The following is a 27,857-nucleotide window of genomic DNA, read 5'->3' as shown; positions in this document are numbered from 1 at the left end:
GCAGCAATGTGACCGTTGCTGCTCATGACTAGTACTCACCTTGCAGGATCCAAGTCCGGTGTGTGGCTTCTCTGAGACAGGAGTAATTAATACATGTTTTACTAAACTGGCATATACAAGGAGACTGCTAATCACGTGCGTACTATTGCCAAAATGAATTAACACATCTAATTAATTGTATATACACTGTGATAATTTACAAGAACTGAACCATTTTCTTAACAGCTTATTTAACTCAGGGACAATTGCTCAACGTTAAGAACCACTATGTCTCTATTAAAGGGAGGAGATGGGAGCTGAAATGGCTGATTCATACCGGAAAAATTGGTAAAATAAATAAGCGATAATGTGAAATAGAGCTAATCTAGTAGAGTCCAAGAAAACAAAGCAAAGAATTAGACATCAGCACAATATTTAGCTTATAACGTTTAAAACTAACTGATTTCAGCTGGAGGAACCATATCTACGTTAGTATAAAACATGTATGTACATGTCAACATAAAAAACAGGCACACCTGCTCCGAATGAGGCGTGTAGGCCAAGCCGTCCGAAAACTACATTTCCCTCGAGACTTTGCGAGCCTTTGACAACCAGCCAATCCGTGCCATGACAGGCCGGCACGTGACCTAGAGTGAGTTCCTGTTGTAGCTTGAGGGAAACAGGCCGACTTTCAGCCACGGGAGAATCGCAATTTGCGGGTAAGTTGAGACATCTGGCCGGAACGAGGTCACCTGAGTATATATGAAGTGTTATTCGGAGGGCGTTGTCGCAGGTTTCCGCGCTCTGTTAATCAGGAACGCGTGAATCTCGGGGGGAACGAGCTGTCTTCCCGTGTAGGCCTGCTCTATTTCCTGGTGCACATCTGTGTCTGTTGGAATGGCTGAGTTAAAAAAGTTCATTTAAGGCGTTTCGGCGTAGCTTTGTCTGTTTCTCACTCCGCTTCCTGCAGTGCTCAGATTTTTCCATGGACGCTTCCCAGCTTTGACGCTGAATTGTAAAAAGACTGGAAGCCACACTTTGCCTGCGCTGGGAATATTTGAGCTGGTTTCGGGCACCGAAAGCGGCTCCTTGTGTGTTGTTCTGTTTCACAGCAGCTGACCAAGGCAGGAGTGAAAGCAGGTTTATTAACCCGTTATTACGCGACAATGCTGCTTCATGTCACCCTGCTCCCACATAAAACAAAACACTTGCAGATGCAGACTGCTTTTACTAAGTAAAATGTTTCTGTTGGTTATGTTAATCATCATTAGTTGCCGAGTGGCACTCCAATTTCGTTGTACTCTGTACAATGACAATAAAGGCTATTCTATTCTAGTTGCCGAGTTTCTTAAAAGTCAGAAGCAGCTTCAGTGTTGACCACGTTCAGGCACGTCACGCGTGGAATTAACAGCTTTGTGCACAGAAATCATTGGAGGAGAAACATGGCTGTAGATCTAAACGAGCAGCCATATTTAGACATAGAAACTTTGCTGTTATGGCTGTGGGCTCGACCTACTGCGCCGGCCTCTGTTTAGAGGGATCACTGCCCACATCAGCGAGTGGTTTAGGTTATTAAAATCTTAAAAACAACAATATCGTCATGTTTTGTTTTATAAAGTGTCATTTCTTTTGTTCTTTAAAGGAATATGAAACACTAAATGCATAAGTTTACACCCTTGAGCTCTGCTCTCAAAAACTGACACAGATATAACCATCAGTGTAGCTGGATTTAAGAAGTAAGTGCTTCAAGTTTTAAAAGCATATTTAGCGCCATCTTCTGTCAGTGCGGACCCTTAAGTCACCGGTTGGTTGGTTTCCATCAGCAGACCAAAAGGTTGCATCTGTTCATCTGGATGTTTTCAGCGGGAGAAACGTTTCGTCACTCGTCCTTCTTCAGTCTCAGCTGACTGCAGGTTTCCAACCTTATAAACAGGACATTTGCACAATGACTGAAACCAGCCCACTGAAGGAACAATGGGCTGTTCATTGAATATGCAAATTGTCACAACCATTGATCAACAACCACTGATCAAACATTTCTCCCAGTGCTAACGTCCAGATGAACAGATTTACTTACCTTGGTGACTGAGCGTGCACTTAGACCTAGACTTACATTAGCTTATGTTAGCTAACTTGTAATAGACCCAATAGCTCAGGGGATTTAAGAAGCCTGAAACTAAAAATCAGTTCAAGGAGAGCTTTTGTTCTTCCCCGGGCTGCAACAACGAGTTTTATGTTAAAACCAAGGCTACACTGTCCACTTTTACTCTCTGTCTCTTGACCAGGGGTTCCTCGTTGTTTGGCTAGCTGCACTGACACGCTGTTAGCCGTAATGTTCAGGTTTATAAATGAGGACAGTGTGGAGGAGAAGATGCTGTCTGAGTCACCAGACCCACAAGCTGCAGTCTGACACTCGAGTTTTTCCATGATAGGCCGGATGCAGCGGTCATCCACCTGTCACCTGAGTCAAACAGGCTCCTCTCTGTTCTCATTTATTCAACCAAACAGCCAACAGGTGGATTTCCTCCTGTCAGTGCAGCCAGCCGAACAACGACGAGCGAATCACTGCTAAAGAGACACAGAGTGAACGTGAACAGCATATATGTGGTTATAACAAATCATCCCAGTGAAGACGGAGCTCCACATGTTTCTAAAACAGACTTTAAGCTGTTATTTGTTAAATCCAGCTAACAAACAGTGCTATACCTGCATCAGGCTGTGAGAGCAGGGCTCCATTGTGTCAATTAGCCTCTGCATTTAGTGTTTAATGTCTCCTTTACAAGTGTTTCAATTACACAGGTGTTGATCCTAAACGACGCTGCAGAGTTTATTATTACACTGCAAAAACTCTCAGTACACAGTGATTTAGGAACTAAAGGGATTGTGTTTGTGGTTACAACTTTAAATATTGTTCATTGTCTTAATATTAGAATCATTAACACCTTAAATATGGTGCTGTTTAGTGTGTGACTGGGAAGATTCACACCCAAAATACCGACTTAAATCAGGGGCCGTCGAATCAAAGACGGACTAACCTAATATGAAATGAATGAGTAGTGTTAACACTTTCAGTCCTATGCAGAGTATTTCACATGTATTGCTATAAAACACTTGAAACATATCGTACCACAGCAGCTATTCTCATTTTCTCAAACCTACTGATGACACACTATATTTTTTCATAGGTTTTTACTTGTTACTCCACCCTGCTGTCCTGGCGTTTCACAAAATGAGGAAGCATTCACTGCTGCTGGTTTCATGTACATTTGAGTCAGAATGTTTTCGAGTCCACTTACTGTTTTGCTTTAAAACCTGGTTTAGAATGGTTTGAACACTTTGTGGTTTATTTAGTGAAGATTAAGTGTAAGTGAAACATGACTTTTCAGTTGCTGCGTCTGTGAAACGTCCTGAAAAAGTCCTAAAGGTTCTGGTATGTCCAGGAGCGCTGTGGCAGAGATCACAGACATTCCTGTATTGTTGCTGCACTTAGGCAGTGCACAGTGAAGGACCTTGTTTAGCCCTTTCATCAAACTCCATTTCACAGTCTGAGAGCAAGAGGGAAACTGTTCATTGTTTTGATGAGCTGGGCCTGCTCACTGCTCGTTAATACCAGGCAAAGCTGGGCTTGGTGGTGGCATCATCACGCTGTGAGGCTGCACACCGCAGAAAGGAGGAAGAGCATCCACAAACACACAGAGAGGAAGAATAGCTCAGCGGTGCTGAGACTCGAGTCCGCGGCACGATTTCATTTCGTCAAATAAAACAGCGACACTGAGTCCTGAGGACAAGTCTCTGTCTGTGCTAAAGTGCCCCAAACTGATAGTTTTACAAAACAAACAAACAACCCTGGACACACAGATGATGTCATCTCAATCCCCCTTACAGGAGATAGAGACGACACGTAATTCAGTATTTTATACCAAGAAGCAAACTCAATCTTTGTGACACTCTGCTCTGAAGTGTTAGTTGAAGACGTTCTTCATTTGTTGTGTTTTCTCATGTCATATGTCAGATGTAATGTGATGATTTTCAGTAGAGTTTAGTTACATTCTGTCTCTGTAACACAGCTGTCAGTGACTCAGTGTAACAGAGAAGGTGGCATGTCTCTAATAGTGGGATTTAAGATTTTAACTTCAAGTCTTGTTGTTTTCTTTGAACGCATTTGTTGAAACTTATTCACATGATTGATTTTTGAAGTCGCAGGATTAAGAAGGGAGAGTTTCTTTACTATCTTGATTCACAATCAGTGTTATTACATTTTTCATTTTGACTTTTGGTTTTGAGTTGAATTTGGTCTCAGTTGGTTTCCTGAGTCGATTTTCAGTTCAGTTTTTATCTAAAAAAAGAAAAGAAAGAAGTCTCAGTGCTAGTTTTAGTCTTTCGGGCATGATTGTATCTAGTTTGAGTTTTTTCTTTAGTTTCAGTTGTAGTAAGGATAATAACCCTGCTCACGACACACGCTCGTTATCAAATTAAGACTGTTCGCCACTCAGTTTAATTCAGTTCAGTTGTAATTATCTGGCGCCAAATCACAACAACAATGTGCTCAAGGCACTTTATATTGTAGAGTAAAGACAATAATAGAGACAATTCCAACAATTAAATGACCCCCTGTGAGCACAGGAAGGAACCTCCAGCAGGACCAGTCTGCGACCAGTGAGGGTTGAGGGCAGGGAGCTGGGACAAAAGAGACACTTATGGTCCCAGTATGCCCACTGCATCAGTCTCTTTGCCTGCAGATGCAGACTCACAGTCAGTTGTATTTATGCCTGCTGTTAAGGTGCCATTACATCATTTGTATGTGACTCAAACACATAAAACACATATGTCAGACTCAAGATAAAGGAAAGAGCCAGAGGAGGCAGCGTGTACAAGAGGAAACAGTCTGTGAGGTCGTAATCATGCTAAGACCTGAGCTCCTCAACTAGACGACACCAGTTATTTATATCTTATGCTAGTTTGCTGTAATCGTTATTTATATCATAAGTCTTGCACATAGTTTTAATGGCTGTACTGCATATTATCAGTCTGGGTGTTAAACTAAGCCTCACAGCGGTGCGATGTCACTGTTTCCACCTCCATTAATGCACGTTGTTGCATCCTTGGATGCAGCATCCTTGAGTCTTGCAGGTCTGCCGCTTGAAACCATTCGATGACGCCTGACAGCAAAAAGGTGGTTTTGATGTACTCGAGGTCAAATTTATATATGTAGCACATTTAAAACAACAAAGTTGCTGTACACTGAAATGATGTAGTTCTAAAAAGTCTGCACAAAAAATTTCAGAAAAATGTAACACAATACTTAACATTAACATAAAAAAGTAGAAAAAAACAATTTAAAAATTTATTTTTGGACAAAATGCAACCGTCTATGATGATGTCACAGCGAGAGAATAAGTGTTTTAATAAAGATTTACATGTGTGCAGTGTCTGAGCTGTGCAGCTGTGGCGTGGTATTGATTCTGTAGCTCTGGTGCTGTAGATGCAGGAGCTCGATCACCTCTCTGTTTTAATCTGGTTTCAGGATTACTTAAGAGCATCTGGTTAGATGACCTCAGACCGCGGTGATGTGTGCATGCTTTCTAACGCCTGTTAAGAGGCGAGCTGCCACATTCTGGACTAAAGATAAAGATAACTGTTCAACACCAAAGTTAAAGTAGCCCAGGCGGCAAGTGCTAGAAGCATGAAGAACTTTATTTTCAGTTCCTTCTGTAAGAGGTGAAGCTTTACTTCTTCAGTGACTCTGAGTTGATAAAAACAAACTGTCGTGATGACTGTTATTTGTTGGTCCATTTTAAGAAACCTGTTAAAAGTCATGCCCAAATTTTTTTACAGCAACATGACTGTAAGGAGCCAAAAGACTCACAAGAGTCATATTTACCAAAGCGTATGAAATCGGTCCTTCTTTCATTAAAATGTAGGAAATTTATCCTCATCCAGGACTTAAAGTCACTAAGACAATTTCAGCTGAATGGGCATAAACACCTGGATGTCACGGCAAAGAAAGCCGATCTTTTCTAAAGATAGAAATTAGAGGCAACACGTACAATGAAAAGAGAAGTGGGCCCCGAATGGACCCTTGAGGTACTCCACAAGTGAGCGATGCTCCCACCTGTACAAAACAACTTGTGTTTGTCAGGTCTGATTCAAACCAGGTCAGAACTGTGCCTCTAATCCAGTTTCATGTAGAGCTGAGGTAGAAGGACCCGGTGGTCCACAGTGTCAGAGGAGGATGTAGAAGCAGCGACTTTAGAGTTGACTTTCTTTGTTTCTGTGTTTGCAGACGATCAGTCGGATTTGACTCATTTAACAACTGAAGTTTTACTTTAGGGGAAACTTGAAATAGATTTCTTTAACAGAGGTGATAAATAATGCTCACATTTTAAATGCTGCATGTGATGCATTTATATGATTCTAGTTCTGATTTGGGAAACTGACAGACTTCAAACCTGTGAACCAGCCTATAAGTAATTTATACTTATGTAATTACAAGTATTTTACTTGTGTTTAATTAATTTCATACTATTGTTACATTTCAAGTAAAATAATAAAATCTTCCCTTGTGTGTTGTCATGCAGTGCAGTGGATAGATGGTATCTTTGCTCACGCTTTTGTTTGGCGTCCCAGAAATGTGCAACTTGTGTAGCTACCAGTCCAATGCGACTGAACACGGCACTGAGAGAAATGTTGGTAGAGAGGCTCAGTTACTTTAATCAGCTGCTTAAATCTGACATTTTTACTGTGCTTTCTGGCGTCATGTCTTCCTGCCTTTGTGGAAACATGTTTTTGACGCAGGCTGATTGTTTGTTGGAGGTAAGTGACGTAGCTCTGCAGTGCAAAGAGTTTAACAAAATGTTTTTTCTAACATTTAGATTGCATCAGTGAGTGACCTGATAACAGGAAGTGCTGCTGAGTGACAAGACCCAGCAATACAGCTAATGCACTTTAGCTCACTGCTTTGTAAATGGTACATGGACTGGTTCTTATATGGTGCTTTCTTACTCTGAGCACTCAAAGCGCTTTACACAACCATGTTTTCTGTGCTCTCTATCTTTCCATCTAACGTTCACACATTCCTACTCTGATGGATGCATCCGAGAGCACCTGGGGGTTAGAAACTCGCCCGAGGAAATGGAGCAGATAGGGGTTGAACCACCAACCTTCCAGTTCATAGGTGACCTGCTCTCCATCCTAAGCTACAGGCCTGTCTCTTAAACAACATATTATACAGGATATCACCTGAACATTAACATTTTAGTAGTCAGTGTTTACCCAATAGGTTCACTGTAATCTAGAATGCTCTCCTCATACAGTTAGGCTAAGATTTTGGATTATGCTAAGTAGAGCTGCAGCTATCGACTGTTTTAATGAGTTATTTAAATTTTCCTTATTAATGAGCAATAATAAATACTCAAAGTAAAGGCTGGTGTTTAAAAACAAACTGGGATTGGCTTCTATTTTAGAAATTGCAACGTTTGTTTCATCAAACATTTTATTTTTTTTATAAATGCAAAAATATAGAAATAATCTCAAGTAGATTCAAAGCCAAATAAAAGACAGGTGCTCTGTCTTCTTGGACGGTCTGTTTCTAGTCGCTCGCGTTGGCGTTTCCATGGTAACAGTGGCGCCACAGAGCCTTGTGTGAAAGCAAAGAATCTGTGTTGAACCGTCTCAGCCCTTCAGTGTTTGGTTTGTCCTTCACTTCACCTGCTGCCCGGTCGTGGCAGACTGCTGACCCTCTGCTGCAGATGTCTTTGTGTTTGGAGCGTTCGTCCTTTCCACTGTCACCAAGTCGAGTCTTTACCGTCCAATTACAAGTCTTGAGACGATCGTTGTTGTAAATTGGTGTTAGAAAAACAACATTTCATTTTATTGAACAGTTATTAGGATATATCAATTTTACTGCAGGAGCAGTATTTGTGAAAGTCCTGTTCAGGTCCTGGAGCTGCGATCAAGGTTGCTAGCATCTCATTTTTGGCATCATGAACAGAGAGCCCTCACAGTCCTGTCTCTCTTCCTCAGCCTGTGGAAACTCCCTCCCTCAGCAATGGCTTCACCTGTTTCAGTGTACAACATCTTAGAGTCACACACGCCCCCTGTAAGTATGCGTTTGTGTGTCTGTGTTGTGCATTTGATTGTGTCAAAGGCGCTTCTTAAAAGATGTAGAGTTCAGTGTGACACAGAAGAAGCCAAATCTCTGTTCCTGTTTTCTTTTTTTCTGATCTTCTATTACTGTGATAACTAACTGCCAGTTAGATGAATAACACATTTAACTGTAACTACCGCTGAAAAGTTTTAGAACAATTATTCCAGTTATTTGGTACAATTGAAGTCAGTCGAGTCACATGAACAGTTTAAGATGGTACAAAGGTTAGAAAAAGGTAAGTTTACACAAACAGACTGATACAAAAGGTCTTTCTCAGGGACAACATGGGCTAACAGTTTAAAGCTGCTCTGCAGCAGTGCAGAAGCTGCTGCTCCTACAGCTCCAGCCCCCTCTGTCTGCAGTAAGCAGTGCTGGACACACTGTGGTACCAAAGCCTCGTCAGCATCAGCTGAACAGTGCTGTACTGCAGAAAGTAGAGTGATGGTGCAAACATGGCGAGAAAATCTGTGAAAAATCTGAAACAATCGAAAACGTTTCACAATATTGTCAAACAGTGTTTGTATATAAACAATGAGCAGACTTACAAACTCATCAGGTGACTGACTGAATGTTAATAAATGAGGGCGGGGCTAAATTGCAATAAAAGCTAAAAATCTTTTGTTATTTTAAACATTGCTTTTGGCCGATTTGACATCGTTGCAGGTTCAAACCAGTCATGTATGTTGATATTGGTGTTTGCAGACCCGCAAAGAGTCTCTGAAGATGGAATTGTTATCTGACGTGTCCCTGCTGCCTGGAGAGGAAAGGATTACTGGTGAGTCCTGTGCAGCTGATGAATAAGACTGTTTGCTCCACAAGTTTCTCATATTCTGACTCTTCTCCTGTCTTTCCAGATAAAGACATAATCTACATCTGTCCGTTCAGTGGAGCCGTGAAAGGCAAAGTGTTGATCACCAACTTCAGACTTTACTTCAAGAGCTCAGATGCTGTAAGTGTGTGTGTGTGTGTGTGTGTGTGTGTGTGTGTGTGTGTGTGTGACAACTCGATTAGATTAGACACCGTATCTAACACCATCGCTGTGAAGCATCGCTGAGTTTTTTCTGAGTTTTCTTGTTATTGCACTTTTGCTTTGTTCAGCTGTTACAGACTAAGTTTAGCATTTACCACCTTTATTTATAAGCACCTTAAAAAAACCAGGGTTCACAAAGTGCTGCACATATACAAAGAGCATAAAGACAAAAAGAGAAGAGGCAGCTTTGGAGCAGCTACAGCGAAGCACGGTCACGGGCCAGCAGGAGGTTTAAAAACACATAAAAGAAGTTTAAAAAGGATCAAAGGTGGAGTGAAATGAAAATGGGCTGATGAGCTCAGACTTTTTTGTTCCAGTTAAAAGATGCGCTGCAGCTTTTGGAAACTACCTGCAGACGTGCCACTAACTCCATCATAAAGTGTGTGACTGTAATCCAGCCTGGATGCAGCAAAGCTGTGGGTTACTACCTGAAAAAGCTGCCTTGATAAAAGGCTTTATTTTGGCGGACCGCCTTAAATGGAAAAAAAAGCAGCAGCTGTGACGTTGCTTTCAAGTTTAACGTCTGCATCCGTTTTAACTGTGATGACATACTGTGATAGGGAACCAACATCATACTCAGAAATGCCACCAAACCCATCACTTCTGTGTTTGTCTTATTAAAATGTAAAATGTTCAAAATATAAAGGCTGGATAAAAGCGCCACAGTCTGTCGACGGTGCGGCACGAGGAAGCCTCATGAGCCTGGCAACACGCCGGGCGGCTCATGACGTCACCCTGATGTGACAGGAGCTAAGATGAAGGCTGCACAACAACCGCTGATATCTGCGGCGTTTAAGCAGCCTTTGCTGCCCAGTCTGACCGGGCTAAAGATGCAGACGTGAGGCCACGATTGGATATCCTGGCGCGCGCACACTTCAGTGACAATATCGTCCAAGCATGTATGAGCAGCAAAGTCTAAAGTTATGGCTGAGCTGTCCCGGGCGCTTCTGTAGCCCTGACTACAGGAGGGCGGACCTCCAGGGCAACAGGAAGCCATGTGACCGCGACCGCTCGTTACATCACAGCGTGAGATACGTGAGATACGCCCGACGTCGCACCTTAATTTGTTTTTATATAAATGCTTGGAATGAGTCTTGAGTTGAATGTTATTTAATGGGCAAAAATACTTAAATAAAAAAAAAATGGCAAATTAAATTTTTATTGTCTTTTTTCATTTTTTGCTGATCTGAAAATTGATCCGTGACTTAAACCGTGATCCGTGATACGAGTTTTGATTTTGGGACCAGTGTGGATGCTTTTTGTGGACGCTGTGAGTCGTTTTGCTAGTTTTACATGGTGAATTTGAATGTGTGACATGTTACCAGGTAAATATAGGCATTATTGTGTGTTGTTATTGAGTCTATATTTATAACACGAGTATCCGTTGCTAATTTTGTAATTGTGTGTTTACAGTAAATGTGTTTATTTTCCAGTTATCATTGTGAGTTTCTCCTGCTGAGCCAGTTTAGCGTCACGCTGGAGCCTCTCCCAGCTGTTGAGTAAAACACCAAATTGAAACTGAGTGATATTAAAGATGAGAGAGAGTTAATAGCTTTACAATAAGAGTCACTGGACTCATCACTGTCCTCGGTGAGTCCAGTGACCGTTATGTCGTCTGCAAACTTTACGTTTTAACAGTGAAGTTATTTGTGTAGAAGGGCAGACGATCGAGGACTGAGGGGTGCTAGTGATTTAGATGTGATTCTCCCCAGACTTCAACTTTCTGTCCGTCAAAAGTTTGTGAGGATATAACAGATGAAGCTGAAACAGGGAGCGGAGTACTTTAGGGATGAAGCGCAGTTCTGTGTCGACAGCATTGTCCCCGACCTGTCTGCACACAGCCTACAGGTGGTGTCCTGCAGGTATCACAGAGGGCTTCTTGGTTACTGGAGTGATTGTTGAATGTTTGAAACAGGAAGGAGCCAATGATGAAGATCAGTGTGAAGACTGGCCCATGATCTGAGAGTGTCCTTAGAGTAGATGGGTGAGAGTGTGGCAGGCGGAGGTGGTGAGGCAGCAACACTGTCTGCTAATCATCAGCATGAATGTTAGTAATCAACACTGTGAAAAACTACTTTATCCTTGGAGAAGATAAAGTCTTTACGCTTACAGAGATCATATGAAACTCACAGCATTAGTACCAGGAACCGTTCTGTGGTGGACAGAAAACTGAACAATTCCTACGACACCGTTAAACGATGTATGACTTCCTGCTCACGCCGTCACATCTCAGATTATTATAAAGTCCAGTTTTACAGAACAAGTCATTTATAATAAATGAGCTGTTGGCACAGCATGCATTATTCACCATTAATTTAGCAGAGCAGGCCGTCAGGGCAGGTATCATGTTTGGTGACACGATCACTCAAATTTTCATTAACGTTTCTGCTGTCGTTTTGTCTTTTATGGTAAGACTGGGAAAAACTGCGAGGCATGAATAAGATCAAAGTACTTGATACAATAAATCAGCCGAGTGGGTGACGTGTACGGGACAAGTGGGATCGTTACATTTGCATTTCCGTGGTCATACCTGAGGCGGAGCATTTTTTTACCTCTGCTAAAGGCTCGTACCTGGAGCTTGTTTTCAGGATCCTAAAATGTTCATCAGTTTGAGTGGGTGCCAGTGTTTCTCTGCCTGTCAGGTCACAGGGACGAGCTGGGAGGGTCCTAAAGTTTGGCATAAAGTTTATTCCACTGCATGCTCTTAAATAAGAGCTGTGTGTGTGTCGTGCATTGTTTTTAATACATGCTGGACCTCGCGTAACAGAACAGCTTCCTGTTGCTGAGGTCACATGACTATATTTGTCATACTTTGTGTTGCAGGATGTGACGGTGACGCTGGACGTTCCATTGGGTGCCATCAGTCGAGTGGAGAAGATGGGTGGGGCGTCAAGCAGGGGAGAAAACTCCTACGGCCTGGATATTACTTGCAAGGTGTGTGTTTAATGTTCAGAAGTCATTTGCTTTTTTACAGTTACTGGATTTTTATTTAAAAAGAACACAAAGTCTCATCTCTGCCATCGCATACATGTGCTGGTAGCTTAAAGTGTCACAGCAACACTTTCTTTTAGTTGTGTCTGTTTTGCAGGTCTTACATGTTGTGTGTTGATCGTGAAGTGTTTGATCTGTTCTGTCACCAGGACATGAGGAATTTGAGGTTTGCCCTGAAGCAGGAAGGCCACAGCAGAAGAGATATTTTTGAGGTTCTCTTCAGATACGCCTTTCCTCTGTCACACGGTCTGGTAAGAAACCTTCTAACGTCTGCTGCTGCTTTACTTGGTGTGTGGAAAAAGAAGAACACCTTATTTTGACAGAGCCTAATAAACATTATGGGGTTTAAATAGAGCATATGGCTTCTGCTCACCCCAACCAATCATAGCAGATGGCCCCGCCCCTCCCTGAGCCTGTCGGAGGTTTCTTCCTGTTAAAAGGGAGTTTTTCCTTCCCACTGTCACCAAAGTCTTGCTCATAGGGGGTCATGTGATTGTTGGTCTACCTTACAGTATAAAGCACCTTGAGGTGACTGTTGTTGTGATTTGGTGCTGTTTTTAAAAATGCTGTTCCAGCATTTCTGAGGCTCTATTTTCAAATTGCATCATCTAGTAAAACTACAGCAGGTTCTTCTTTGGCACAAACACTTACAGTGATGACGGCTTTAGGTCTGAGCTGATTTGGAGGCTGTTGGTAACCACAGTTTGTTAGGCGTCTGATAGCTTTTATACAAGCCTGTAATATTTATTTTCACGGATATTAAAGCTTGAACGTGAAAAAGAAAGCAGAATTTTCATTCAACTTTGAACTGACCTTTCATGTTTCTGGTAAAAACTAGACCAATAAAGCCCCTTCATTCGTTCTGCTAACTGCCTGCTGTCCAAACCAAGAGTATTATAACATCGATAGGGCTTAATATTGAAAAACGCTCCCTGCTCGTGTGCTTTACTGTTACAATGGCTGTTCTAATGCATGTGCTGCTGTTTCTATAAGGCCACTGTATACAGTAACGTCTGACATGTTTCTCTCTTTTGCTTCTGTCCAGCCTCTTTTTGCGTATTTGAGTCAAGAGAAGTATGCTGAGACTGGCTGGACCATCTACAAACCCGTAGAGGAGTTCAGACGGCAGGTAAGAAAGACAAAGTGCGCAGTATCGGGGTCCCAGGACAAATGCTCAGGACAATAGGAACGGCAGTGTTTTCTATAAGGGCTGATAATCTGTTTTTATTGAACCACAGTAAGCGAACGCACCCTCAGAAGCCTTGATGTTAAAAACCTGATGACCTGTGAGGTCTGATGCTTCTGAACAGTCAGAGCTGAGTTTGAGTTTCAAAGAAATGAGTCAGTGATGATCATTATCTCTTCCAGGGTTTACCCAACAACAAGTGGCGTATATCATTCATCAATAAGAGCTATGATCTGTGTGACACCTACCCCACTGTGCTGGCCGTACCCTACAAGAGTAAAGAGGAGGACCTCCGAAAAGTGGCTGCCTTCCGGTCAAGAGGACGAATACCGGTGAGGGCAAGACTAAGCTGTCAAGTATAGGAAAGACTTTTTGAGTTAGACCAGATCTTTGAACGCATACCGTGCTGTACTTCCTCATGGTGCTGTAGATACTGTTACACACTTGTACTGTGTTTCTGAACAGGATGAGCTGATTAGTTTAAGTTTGCATTTTAAAAACATTTGCATTGTCAGTTGGTGTGTAAAATTACCAAAGCTAGTGTTAGGAGTCAAACTGGACTTGGTTCTTCACCGTGACAGGGCTGCTATCTGACATTCAGTAATAATGAAGCAGGCAGAAGACATGTATTCATGTGTGTTTCTCCTGTTTTGGCTTCCCTTCATTGGCTTCCTGTTAAATCCAGAATTCAAAATCCTGCTCCTCACATACAAGGTCTTAAATAATCAGGCCCCATCTTATCTTAATGACCTTGTAGTACCATATCACCCTATTAGAGCACTTCGCTCTCGCTCTGCAGGCCTACTTGTTGTTCCTAGAGTATTTAAAAGTAGAATGGGAGGCAGAGCCTTCAGTTTTCAGGCCCCTCTTCTGTGGAACCAGCTTCCAGTTTGGAATCAGGAGACAGACACTATCTCTACTTTCAAGATTAGGCTTCAAACTTTCCTTTTTGCTAAAGCATATAGTTAGGGCTGGACCAGGTGACCCTGAATCCTCCCTTAGTTATGCTGCAGTAGGTGTAGGCTGCCGGGGACTCCCATGATGCATGCAGTGTTTCTTTTTCCCTCACTCTGCATTTAATTATTAGTTATTCCTAATCTCTGGCTCTCTTTCACAGTCTGTCCTGTCCACGTCCTCCTTTTTTGTGGTCCTTCTGTTTTACTTCTTTTCTGCGTGTCCGAAGCTTCTTAATCTTCCCTCTTGAACTTTGTTTCCAGACCACCGAACCTCAACCTGAGCTGTCCTTCTAATATACTCATTCCTAATCCTGTCCATTGTGGTCACTCCAAAGGCATCTGTAACTCCAGCTTGTCCTCCTGTCTTTTTTCTCTTTTATGTCACAGCAGGTCTCACTACCATCTTAAATCTTCACTTTCAGTTACGCTGCCATCTTTCACTTCACTCTGACTGCATGCTAAAAGCTTTTTTGACCTTGAGGTGCAAGAAAATCCCAACAACAGCTGCTGTAGTTGGTGCTATATACAGTAAATTGAATTTGCCTGCACAGTTCATTGATGGTTGACCTCTGGTATTTAAACTTGTCGACCTTCACTAGCTCTTTTTCTTGCAGCTTCACTGTCACACCTCCCTGCTCCCACTACAAGTCACACTGTGGTCTGTAAATATCACAGTGTGTGGAACCTCCCGCCTCATCTGTCACCCCGTCTATTACCAAAGCTCTGCACATCACCATTGTTGTTTAATACTTGAATGAAAATACTTTGCAGACCCTGATGCTGTGTTTCCAGCTTGGCTGTTACTGTAGCCTCCTGCAGCTGCTGCTCTATTGGGTTGAGATTAAGGGGCGTATCGTGGCACTGAAGAATAACCCACTTCTCTGGCTTTAGCAGTCTGCTTTTACTCATTATAAATTTGCACCGTGAAGTACTTTCCTATCATTTTTGCAGCATTTGGCTCAATCTGAGCAGAAAGTATAGCTGTGTACATCCCAGAATTCATCCTGCTACTCTTGTTAGCAATCACATTATCAGTAATCACTGGTGGCCAGATTACACTGGCAGCTATAGATACCCACCACAGCATTGCTTAAGTGATGCGTGTTAGCTGATGGGCCTGACTATATTCAGTGGGCCCTGGCTATAACACGGTTCACTTTTTGCAGATTTTTTTGGGGCAGTTTTGCATACTTTTTTTTTTTTTTTTTTACTGCGTATTGTGTTCTGCATCCTGATTGGCTGTAGACCATCATGTAGCATCCAGAAGGCAGAGAACGATGCTAACCATCACACAGAAAGTTGAACTTCTGGACATGCTAAAGGAAGGTAGAATTATTGTATTTCCCGGATTATAAGGCGCATTAAGTGAAACAAAACAGTCAAACTTTACTCAACTCATTCGTCTTGCTTCCTCTGCTTCCGTACCAGTGATTCATTAATGATTCATTAATGTTGAGTTCTCTGGCAGCTGCTCTATTCACTTGTTCTGGACCTGAAAACAGGGTTTGATCTTTGGTTTCATTCTTTAATACTGGACTTATGTTTCTACCAAGGTTTGAACTTTGAGAGTGTTTAAACAAATGTTCATGCCTGTCTGAGAAAAGTCTATAAAGTGTGTAAAATGGGGTTTTACAGCCTAAAACATTTATAATAATTGTAAAAAATAAAGTTCACTACTTTGCAGATTTCACCTATCGCGGGTTGTTTTTAGAACGTAACTCCGGCGATAAACGAGGGACCGCTGTACTGTGATTTCTGCATTTTCTTGGTTGTCATTACTGACCTGTTTGAGAACTTCCATTGACTGACCATCCAATAACATTTAAAGGTTTCCCCTGGTTTCCACACGTTAGCTCCAGATTTGGTTCAGTTACAGTTTGATGCAGGAAGCAGAACCCAAGACAGCCAATACAGAAACGACCTGTTTGTGTGTTTTTGTACTGGAAGCTTGCAGGCTAAAAACATCCAGATGTGCAGTGGAAGTCCAGACGGGTATTTTGTGACATGCAGATTCTAAACACAACTAGAGCTTGAAAAAACAAAGGGATTGTTTCAGACTGAACATAATGGGTTTGACTTGTTGACATAGTTTGTGGATATTCAGATGTTTGAGGAGAAAAGCTTCTGGATTTCTTGAAGTTTCTTGAAGACGTTTCATCTGAGAAGCTTCTTCAAATGGTGGAGAGTCCCAGATTTTAAGCCCTGTGGGTGTGTCCCCAAGAGGGTCATGGACCCCCTATTGATCCTCTGCCTAATTAAACGAGCCAAGGTGTAGGTCACAATCAGCCAAGGTTTCAGGTGAACCCATCGTGAAACCTGGCCCCACCCTATCATGTGACTTATTGAGGTCAAAGGGCCCAGGATGTGAGTGGACGTTAAGGCGTCTCAGAACTGGATTATAGATGGCAGACAGTCCAGATGCTTTTCTTCCCAAGCTCCTTAGACTTCAATGACCTGGATGACTGAGAACCTTCACAGACAGATGTTCTTAACATTGACGCTGTATCACAAAGTGTTGTGTAAATCCTTGTTACTGTTGTTCTGTCTTAGGTCCTGTCATGGATCCACAGAGAGAACCAAGCAGTGATCGTCCGCTGCAGTCAGCCTCTCGTTGGCATGTCTGGTAAAAGGAACAAGGACGATGAACGCTACCTGGAGCTGATTAGGGAGGCAAATGATACCACCAAGCTCACCATATACGACGCTCGTCCCAATGTCAACGCAGTTGCCAACAAGGTCAGAAGGAAAAGAAAACATCAGCGCAATCCACGGGCATCATTTGCAACATTTATCTGTGAACTACTAATTTAATCAAATTTAAGACGGTACATCCAAAAACTATTCATAGCACTTCACCTGTGTACACCATATATACACTGCCAGTCAAAGGTTTGGACACACCTTCTCATTTAATGGTTTTTCTTTATTTTTTACTACTTTCTACATTGTAGATACAAACTGAAGACATCACCTATATGGAGCAAGATATATGGGATTATGTAGTAAAGACAAAAGTGATAAATATGTTTTATATTTTAGATTCCAGCCTTTGCTTTGTTGGCAGCGCTGCAAACCCTCGGCCTTCTCTCAGTGAGCTTCATGCTGTCGTCACCTGACGTGTTTCCCCTCACAGGTGAGCCTGTCAGGGCTCATTTGTGGAATTTCTTGCCTTCTTAATGAGGTTGGGACCATCAGGTGTGTTTGCTTTGAATGTGTCCCCAAGTGCTGTCACAAAAACCATCAAGACCACGATGAAACTGTCTCACATGAGGACGCCCCAGGAAAGGAAGAGCAGGAGTCCCCTCTGCTGCTGAGGATTCATCCGAGTCACCAGCCTCAGAAATCACAAGTTAACAGCAGCTCAGATCAGAGCCCAGATAGATGCCACACAGAGCTCCAGTAGCAGACACATCTCTACATGTTCAGAGGAGACTGTGTGGATCAGGCCTTTATGGTCAAACAGCTGCTGAGAAACACAAGGAGTGGACATTAGACCAGAGGACATCTGTGCTTTGGTCTGATGGGTCCTGGCCTCCACAGTCACCTGACCTAAACCCAGTGTGGATGGTTTGGGATGAGATGGAGCTCAGAGTGAAGGCAAAGGACCAACAAGTGCTCAGCATCTCTGGGAACTCCTTCAAGACTGTTGGAAACCGTTTCAGGAGACGACCTCATGAAGCTCATGGAGAGAACGCCAAGAGTGAGCAAAGCAGGACTCAAAGCAAAGGCTGTTTGGAAGAATCTGAAATATCAAACATGTTCTGAGTTGTTTACTACATAATTTCATGTGTTCATTCATAGTTCTGATGCCTTCAGTGAGAATCTACAGTGTAAACACTCATGAAAATAAAGAGGAACCATTAAATGTGTGTCATACAGTTTGACTGGTTGTCTATGGCAGTAAGGTGATATATTTAAAAAGTGACACAGTACAAATAAGATTCAAACCACAACATAAAACAGACAACTACTAATGGTGTCGTTAGCCTGGCTGCAGGCGCCGACACTCAGGTTTTCCTCGTTGAGTCATCACAGTCACATGTAGGATTTTCTAACTTGTTCTTTCTGACAGTTTTAGCAACAGAATCAGGGTCTGGTGGTGATGATGGGCGGATGCTTTGTTGTGCCAAAGATACTTGCTTTGAGCACTGTAGACTCTGTTATTATTCACATTATTGTGGATGCTGGAGCAGACGCTGTGAAGGTGGAGCAGTGGTGGAGAAATAGAGAAAGGTGGGCTGGGGGGATAAAAGTGGAGAAATCTCCATCTGCTGCATCTGTAACAAAAGACTCACAAAACAAACATCAGTTACAAGATTAAACAGAGGTCTGCAACAACAGACTGCCACAGGTGGACCCAGGAGACCTGGGCCAGTGCAGAGCTGCAGGGAGGAGGACCCCACACCACCACCTCACCTCTAGTCCAGCCTTCTGGTCCTGGGTGTGTCTGCCTCCCAGCGTCCTAGGTCCAAGGGCCCCAACACCAGTAAGCCATTCAGTCAGCAAACTCTCAAATACTCTTGAACCTGCAGCTGGATCTGCACAGAGGAGGTTGTAGCGAAGGCCTACACTGCACTGCTGACACGCTCACTTTTATGCTATTATGGCACACCAGCTCTGCTCTGCTCATATCTGTGAGTCCCACCTGCTCAGGTATTAGAAGAGGGATTAGCCACTGTATGTATGATGCTGGGTGATCTGTGAGTGGGGCAAAAAAAACACTCAGCCAAAATGAAACAACAATAAAACATTTAAAAAACAACCAAATGCTCTATAAAACGCCATTTTTGTGGATACTTCCATCACACTCTCTCTTAACCTTTGTCTACCTGAACCTGCTGCGACACAATGCTAATGAGTCTAATATAACCAGCGACAGGTTATTGGGATAATAAATATTTATTATGTTGGAGGATGATCCCTAAAAGAGTTAGAGCTCTGTCATCATTAGTCCCAAACATTAACAAAAGTCTCTTACCCAGTTAATTCCACTGATACTGTTATACACATCTGTGTAGAGATGCATGCCCACTGTTTGTGCCTCCTCCTCAGGCCACCGGAGGAGGCTACGAGGGTGATGAGTACCAAAACGCAGAGCTCATCTTCTTGGACATCCAGAATATCCACGTCATGAGGGAATCCCAGAAGAAACTCAAAGATATCGTCTACCCCAACGTGGAGGAATCCCACTGGCTGTCCAGCCTAGAGTCTACACACTGGTTGGAACATGTCAAGGTGAGAGGTTTCTACATGCATTTGATAACTGCGCTCAGTCCATTTACATTACCTTGTTATAATAATGTATTTTTATTGCATTGTGCCAATCCATGTACTCAGCTGGTGTTGTCAGGAGCCATCCAAGTTGCAGACAAAGTGTCCAGTGGGAACTCAGTAGTAGTTCACTGTAGTGACGGCTGGGACCGAACTGCACAGCTCACCTCTCTGGCTATGCTGATGCTGGACAGCCACTATCGCACTCTCAGAGGATTCCAGGTCAGTCGTTTCACCCTCGTGAACATGAGCTTAGACATTCACAGAGGATATGAGGAGCACAGCGGGCTTTAATTTCATCACGATGTCTGTTTGATATTTAAAAGTTGTGATTTTTTCATCTGTGTCTTTTTTAGGTTTTGATTGAAAAGGAATGGATCAGCTTCGGCCACAAATTTGCCTCCGTAAGTTTTTCACCATCTAGTTTCTGAAATATATTCAATCGCATGAGTTAAGACGACTGATCAGGAGGAAACGTTTCTGATCTGTGTGTGTGTGTGTGTGTGTGTGTGTGTGTGTGTGTGTGTGTGTGTGTGTGTGTGTGTGTGTGTGTGTGTGTGTGTGTGTGTGTGTGTGTGTGTGTTCAGAGGATAGGACATGGTGACAAAAACCATGCCGATCAGGACCGATCACCCATCTTTGTTCAGTTCATCGACTGTGTGTGGCAGATGACTAAACAGGTACGTGCAGCGCTTCAGTCGTCTCACTGCGTGAATGTAGGAACGTAACAATGTTGCACTTTGTAGTTAAACAGCAGCTAGCAGTTTGTAGATAACCCCTCGACCTGACACCCTCCGTGGCTGGTTTCCTGTGACAGTCGTAGCAACACTGAGTTTGTCAACACGTGCACAGGAGCAGGCTCCTGAATCAACATAGACTAAAGTAGGTAGGTACTCATGGAAAAGCAGAAGGGCTTGAACAGAGATGCCACAGCTTCCTCTTCCAGCTCTTCTTTTGGCATAACAGGTCTTCCAAGCTAGTCAATAATCAAGTGTGACCGGGGTTTAACTTGGGGCCTCCTCCCAGTTGGACGTGCCAAAAATAGCTCAGTTAGGAGGAGCCAGGAGTCGGTCTAATCTTCTGCCTTTTTATTTAGAATCCTGGCTCTACCCAGAGCCCGACTGAGCTCCTAAACATATCGCTGAGAGAGATCCCAGATGCCCTCCGACGGGCATTTCAGGCACTCTTATCTGCCTCATTCATCATTCTCCTTCTCATCTCAGCCCCTACCCATCGTCTGTGGCCACTGACAAGAACGGGAGAGTAAATTCACTAAACGGACCTCTTCTCTTTCCACCACTGCAGACTGGTATCGAGTGTCACCATTACTGCAGACCCAGCAGACACTTTGTTAAGCTACCACTCCCTACTTCTATCACTCATCTACTTTTGTCACTAATGAACAAGACCCACAAATACTTTAATGCCTCCATTTAGGCCGGCATGCATTCCCTTCCTCACGTGGGCACGCCACTCATTTCCAACTCCCAGTCTGCATACTGGAGCTGGAGCTGTCACCCGATGAAGCTAGCGGCACCATATTTCCAATAATATAGAGCAGACCCCTGAACCCGACACCTCGTGAAGGGCCGATAACTTGAGAACAGAGCGTGTCAGTTAACTCTGTTCATGCTTAGTTTGAAACCGGAGCCCCAGGAGGCTCGTCTGCATCAGCAGCAGAGGCAGCATTTCTTGAAGACGTTTGGACAAAACAAATATTTCGGATGAATTTCATTACAGATTGTTGTATAGTTCAAATATGAATGAGAATAAACAAATAAACAAAGAGTGCAACAAACAGCATAACAGCTCGTTACAGAAGAAGAAGATTCAAAATGAATTTTGGCTTCGTTGAGCTAAAATCATCATCGATCGTCACTGAGAGCTCGTTCCTGTTGTAAGTTGAATGTTTGTCTGCCTCTCACGTCTCAGTGGGACTGTCTGTATAGATCAAACCAACAAAGGTGGTAAACAGCACTGTGAAACCCCACGTTCACCTCCTCGGCTGTTTGGCTGCTACGCTCTGGATTTCACTTTATTTCAGCACACTGTGAACTCTTCTCAGTCCAGCTGCACAGACCAACCAGCCGCCTGCTGGTTCAGGCACACACTCCCCCACTCTGAGCTGCTCTGGTTAGGCTCAAAAATACTCAAAATGCTGTTTGACTTCATGCATTTGACAAAAGAGAGAAGGAAACATCCCAACAAAAAGACAGGAACACTGCTAAATGTTTGTATGTTCACTAACGTCTCAGATTACTGACTCAGTCTTTGAATTGTCACTCTCACCTCTTAGTTCCCTACGGCCTTCGAGTTTAACGAGCATCTCCTGCTGACGATCCTGGATCACCTCTACAGCTGTCGCTTCGGGACCTTCCTGTACAACTGCGAGAGCGTACGAGACCAGCATGTAAGAACACCTGCACATATAACATGTACATGCATGCAAAAATGCGAAAATTGTGTCCTCGTAATACAGAGTTTGGCCCAATGAGAGTTTTTACTGCCTCTCAGACTTTAAGGCTGACTGGATGCTGCCGTCAGTTTTGTCTTCAGCAGCTGAATCACATGTTTCGTTGTGTTCGGGTCAGGTGACTGACTTGGCTGTTGTAAAATACAGAATTTCTTTGCCTTGTGAAACTCTCGGGTGTCCTTTGAAGAATGCTTTGGCTCATTATCCGTTTCCATGGTGAAGCATCACCAATCAGGTTTTCAGTATTTGGCTGAATCCATCGTTGCTTCTGTCAGCATCCATGTCAGCCGTTAACAGCAGTGACTTGGTTCTCCTGGCAGCCGTACCTTCCCAGCCATCACCATGTTTGCATTTAAAATCAAGAACTTTCCTTTTCCTGTTTTCCTCTTTCATTCGTCCTACTGCAACTTCATTTTGGTTTCATTTCATTCAAAGATGTTTTCCCACAACTGACTCTTTTAGTTGTTTTCTGGCCTAATCCGGTCTTCTTGTTACATTGTACTGTGTTTATATTTATAAAGGTGCCTCTTAACTGTAGACACTGTCAGTGATACACGTGTCAGCTCAGAAGTGTTCTTGACCTGGCTAGATGTTGTGAAATAGAGAGGTCCTGCAGTCTTTCACTGTCATCCATGGTCTTCCAGGATATACAGTGCTGTTCATTTAGTAGTAGTCCATGTCCAGGTCATGGATTTGGCAACTCCTCGAGGTTTTGCTGTCTGTCTGGAAGGTTAAGTTGAAATCAAGGAACTACGTATAAAAATGTCTGCAGTTCCTGCAGTTAATGTGATAAGAAATACTTTATTTATACTCAAAGTTGGGAAGTTAGTGTATTACAAAGCATGGAAATCAATGCAACAAAATAAATACAGTGTTACAAAAGAAAATCACTAAGAAAGTTAAAATTACACAGACAAAATGATCAAAACTGTGTCACTGTCCACATACTTATGTCGTGTGCTTCAGCTGCAAGTGTTTGACACTGAAACTCTTCTGTGGTGCAGGAGGTGAGGTCCAAGACGGTGTCTCTGTGGTCTCTGGTCAACAGCAAGGTGGATATGTATTTAAACCCCTTCTACACCCCAGAATCTGGCAGGGTTCTCTACCCTGTTGCCAGCATGCGCCACCTAGAGCTCTGGGTAGCGTACTACATCCGCTGGAACCCACGCATACGACAGCAGGTAGGACTGCTCTTGTGTTTGCTATAATATGCTGCAAGCTTGCCTGGATAAACATGTGGCCGGCTGCACAGGACTCCAAATATTGTATATCTGTTATCTGGATTCACTTGCCAGATAATGGATATCTGGATATATCAACCTCAGAACTCTGAGATCACAGCACAGAAACAGCTTTAGTTACAAATGATCGTCTTATGGCCTCTGACAGTGGACTCATCTCTGTGTTAGACCTCAGCGCAGTCTCCTTCACACACTGAGGTTAATTATGGAGTTCCACAGGGTTCAGTGCTAGGACCACTTCTGTTTACAACATCATCAGAAGGCATCGTTTACATTTACAGACAGAAAGACCTGATGAATGATTCTTTTATAAATGTGGTTCATTATAGTAACTCTGTAACTGACTTTATAGAAACTCTCCTGTTCTGAGAATCAATATTCAAAGCAAATGCTGCAATATGGAGTTTCCCGTGTACAACCTGTGACTTTGCATGCGTGTGCGTGCGTTTGTGCGTGTGCGTGCATGTGTGTGTCTGTGTGTGTGTTCCAGCAGCAGAGTCCAGTGGAGCAGCGCTACAAGGAGCTGCTGGCCCTCAGAGACGAATACTTGAAGAAGCTGGAGCAGCTGCAGCTGTCCGACTCGTCCACTTCCTCTCATCTGGCTAACAGCCCCACCCCCAACACCACCTCCTCCTCCACCTCCACCCCATCACAGCAATACACACACCTACAGACTCCTCTCTGAGGGCTGGTGACGCACTCGCGCATGCACAGATATCAGAAATACTTGCTAACTTGCACTTACACCTTCTTCAGTTTGATTTGTGTCTTGCACATGCAGGGAATTAATTAGTTTTGTGCAGCCCTAACTGTTGAACAACAGAAAATTGCGAATAGGTTTTAGATTTGATGGCGCTAGTGTTGTCTAACTCTAATACCACGTGATGGTGATTTATGCAATATGTCACAGTACAGCCTTGTCTCGAGACTTTTCTAAACACACTTTTCAGACAGTGAAGCCTTAAACACACTGAGCAGCTTTCAGTCCAAGGGCTCGAACACACACACACACACACACACACACACACACACACACACACACACACACACACACACACAGGACACACACCGTTGTGTTCATTCAGGCAGATGAGCAGAGCTGAAGTTCAGTTTTATCCTGTCGTGATTACACAAGAAATTTTACCTCAGGTCTTCTTAGGAGAGTTTAATGAGCTCCAGCCACACCCAGTTTACAGAGGTCAGCATGCAGGGCAAAATAAATGAATCAAGGTAAAGACAGGTTGCAGGTTGCAGGCGTAGCCAAAGACTAAGCTGTCACGAGTCAAGGTCGGTTGAGCAAAATCAGGAGACTTCCTGTTTGTTCGATTCGGGTTTAGCGTCAGAAATAAACTGATGTGCATTTGACAGAGAGAAAGCTGCTGTCTGTCAGCTGGCTCCTGCCTGCGTCACAGCTGTTTGTGTCCTGTACCAACAAACAACAACACTTTTTACACTTCCTGCTGCTGAGTTCTCTATCCTGAAGGCGTACGGTGATCCGAAGCGCAGCAGACGTAGAGTTCTCAAGTGGACGGCGGTTTAATTTCCAGCTACATGTAAATATTGCGTCTCGTTTTGGGGCATTTGGGGTTTTTTAATAGCTAAGGAGGAAATCTGGAGCCACGTATGTTTGCCACTGCTATATGCTACATCACTGAAAGCAAATGCAGTTCTAGCCAATGACTTTGGTTGGAATTAATTAGCATTCAACACGTATGAATGCAACTTTGATACAGGATATATTTCAGGTGCTCGAGAGAGTAAAGGAAAGTCACGTGGTGCTGGCCTCTGATCCGGATCACTTCCTGTATTTAAACGTTTTCACTAAACACACACAGAGTACAGTCCTGGCCCATCGTGGTCTCAGCGTGCTAACATGCTGGTCACCAACTCGAGAGCAGGGTGAGTGATCACCTGTGCCTTTGGACGCCTGTTTCACCGTTTTGTAATTTTTTGTTTTGGTTTCTTTTCTCCAACAAAGATCAACTCATTCCAATTACATCGAATGATTAAAAAAAGGTTACTTTGCTCATCATGATCGTTTTTCGTTGTTTCAGGCGGGTTTAAAATTTCTACCTGGGATACGTATGAAAACTGTCCAAGCAGCATGTTCAGGTGCTGTCAGCGTCCAACTCGGACGTGTGGGAATGTTGGCAATGTTTTTCTTATTCGCACCAACTGATTCTAACTATTTGATATGACGTCTTTATCACAGTTAACACAAACTGTGATGAATGGTAGTTTGTTACAATCGCAGTGACTCCTCCACTTTATTCCAATCATCCAACCGCGGTGACGCATCGATTCTGGAGCGCTGTCATTCTTGTTGCCAGGAAAACGTAACACGTCAATCACGTTGTGTTACTTTGGCAGTGCCAGCTGTGGGGTTTGAAACCAGTCACTTCACTCAGCACTGGATGCAGATCTCAGCCTGGCAGTGTTGCATTGTGGGAGGGGAAACTGGTGGAAGTCTTTGAGAGTGATGCAGGAAACAGAAGTAGATGACGCCTCGCGACGATACCTTTAGCAACATAGTCCTATAAGTTCTTTCCTACAAACAGTTACATTTAACAATCACAAACATATAAATGTTACTGTTATCAGGATTCTCACTACAGTGCTCATCCATCATCGATGAAATTATGGATTCATGGAAAAACTGACTCTGTTTTCTTCCACGTCACACAGACCCACAAACCCTGCACAGGTCATGTTCTCCTTTTTGTTTCTTTACGCTCTAAAGTCGATTGTCTGATGTCTTCAAAACTGGAGTTTGAGCCCATTCTGCAGATTTCTATTACGATCGTAATTTTTAACGCGCGTCGATTCATGTCCAGATTCTGCCTTGGATCACCTTCACCTCTACAGAGAGACTTTAGCTGCGCTGTATCTTATTTGAGATGCTTTTAGAGGCAAACAGGGTCTCTGCTAGTTAACCCCAACCCTTCCTCAACTGACCAAGTTAACTTCCCCTCATGCTTAACCAGCTCATGTTGCAGCGTGTAAAATGTTTTCCTTGTTTGATTTTAAGGAATCTTTCAGCCATGTAAAAGGTAAATGGGCTGATGCTGTTTTATTCTACCTGAGCTTTATACAACAACATGTTTATGCCAGTTTACTACAAAACAGGCTGATCATCAGTCCAACAAAGACTCACACAGTTTTATTCTAAAGTCTGCAAACCTCACTGACTCTCTTTGTGTTCAGCTAACCCTGCTGCTTTTGTGCTTTGACTTCATAGCCAACCTTTAGCTTGTCAGTGCAAAGCACTTTCCTGCATCAGCTTTATTTAGCCCCTCTGTTTCCCCAGCGTGTCCAAAATATGGCAAAAAAATCAGAGTTACTGAAAGCACCTGGAGCGAATCGGTGATAAACCTTTAGAGTGTCCAGCCTGTAAATGCACATTGTGTGACAGCTGTAGGACACGGCGAGTTCGCACATCAGTTTCCTGTAATAAGCTTGGAGAACTTGTCTTGTGGTTTTACTGTTTTTCTAAAAGTAGCTCTAACGTAAGAAGGGAGATCATACAGCAACTGTCAGGATAAAAGAGAATAAACTACCTGCATGTGTGACAAATTCCAAAGTTGAACCTTTTCTGGAAAAGCGAGGCAGTGCAAGCTGATTGCTGTGTGCAAAGAGAGGTGCAACGTGACCCGAAGTATTTGGTGACCACGGAGGCAGAAAGAGACAGAAGTGTGTGTGTTGGGCTCTTGGTTGTATTTTGGGAAAAACAAATGAGAATCTATTTTTTTTTTTACTTTGTATAAGCACCATGATGTAATGTAATTACCTCAATCAAAACCTATTTTACTGTCTAAAGTTCTATTGTTGTAAAATACAAATATTTTATGTAGTGTAAAACCTTACAGTTTTATAAAAAGGAAAGTAATATTGGTTCAGAAATTGTTGGTATAAATTTTGGATTTCTGCTCCATCGGTTCAAAGTGTTTGGTTTTATCTCTGAGGGCATTTTTTGCTTTGTACGTGCGAACCCAGGAGGAGGAGGAGGAGGAGGAGGAGGAGGAGCGGCGGCGTCAGGCCACCAGCTCCGTGTGGATCCTTGACTCTGGTCTGTGAGACGTCCTCTGCCATTGTTCATTTCAGTTAGACGCTTTCATTTATGTAGGGGATTGTAGTTTGAGGGGCTTGTGTCATATTATAGCCAGCTTTGTAATGAATACACACAAAATGTGTACTAAACAAAAGGTGAAATCTGAAAACATTTCACGTGTTTCTTTTAATTGGTTTGTTGAAAGGCTCATTTTCTGTAAATAATTCTGATTAAATTAATTTAAAGTGTTCTGGCTGAGTTCTGTGTGTTCATTCAGTGACTGCAGTGTGTTCAGTTTACATCAACAAATACTAAATATTATCTATAACAGAAAAAGATTTGTAGCCATCCAGATCCTTCAGGCTGTTCTGCAGTGTTTACAGTGAGTGACAGTCTAGCATAGAAAAGCATTACGAGTAGAAATAAAGAAATGTAGGGTTGTTTGTTTCAGCTGAGCTGGACAATCACAGACGGGCTTTTTCTACAGTTTGAACCAAAGACATGCTGTGAAGTTCTTCCAGCTTGCTGTGCTAAGT

At 43.0% G+C, this 27,857-nt stretch overlaps 1 protein-coding gene across 5 annotated transcripts; it reads left to right on the top strand.

Moving 5' to 3' along the window:
• Positions 1–27,571, top strand: mtm1 (myotubularin 1). Of its 5 annotated transcripts, none has more exons than XM_080877748.1 (16): positions 1–135; positions 8,002–8,077; positions 8,828–8,900; positions 8,980–9,074; positions 11,979–12,089; positions 12,296–12,397; positions 13,192–13,275; positions 13,515–13,664; positions 16,839–17,024; positions 19,341–19,523; positions 19,626–19,781; positions 19,916–19,963; positions 20,147–20,239; positions 21,856–21,969; positions 23,037–23,213; positions 23,764–27,571. In XM_080877748.1, the coding sequence occupies exons 2-16, from the start codon at positions 8,027–8,029 to the stop codon at positions 23,956–23,958; spliced, it is 1,818 nt and encodes a 605-aa protein (XP_080733874.1). In that variant the 5' UTR covers positions 1–135; positions 8,002–8,026; the 3' UTR covers positions 23,959–27,571. The 5 variants fall into 5 exon arrangements, with proteins under 5 accessions (XP_080733874.1, XP_080733876.1, XP_080733873.1 ...); XM_080877750.1 differs by lacking the exon at positions 1–135 and adding an exon at positions 581–698 and having other exon boundaries at positions 23,767–27,571; XM_080877747.1 differs by lacking the exon at positions 1–135 and adding an exon at positions 581–698.
• Positions 27,572–27,857: the final 286 nt, after the last annotated feature.

The sequence above is a fragment of the Rhamphochromis sp. 'chilingali' genome, assembly GCF_963969265.1.
Source record: "Rhamphochromis sp. 'chilingali' genome assembly, chromosome: 1".
Taxonomy (NCBI): Eukaryota; Metazoa; Chordata; class Actinopteri; order Cichliformes; family Cichlidae; genus Rhamphochromis; species Rhamphochromis sp. 'chilingali'.
This window is presented reverse-complemented; position numbering and strand designations above follow the sequence as displayed.

Bases quoted from the DNA above. Each gene is read 5' to 3' on its own strand.
- mtm1 (XM_080877748.1), top strand. From the start codon at position 8,027: ATGGCTTCACCTGTTTCAGTGTACAACATCTTAGAGTCACACACGCCC. The intron at 12,398-13,191 runs GTAAGAAACCTT...GCTTCTGTCCAG, and splicing joins TTCCTCTGTCACACGGTCTG to CCTCTTTTTGCGTATTTGAG. The intron at 13,276-13,514 runs GTAAGAAAGACA...TATCTCTTCCAG, and splicing joins TAGAGGAGTTCAGACGGCAG to GGTTTACCCAACAACAAGTG.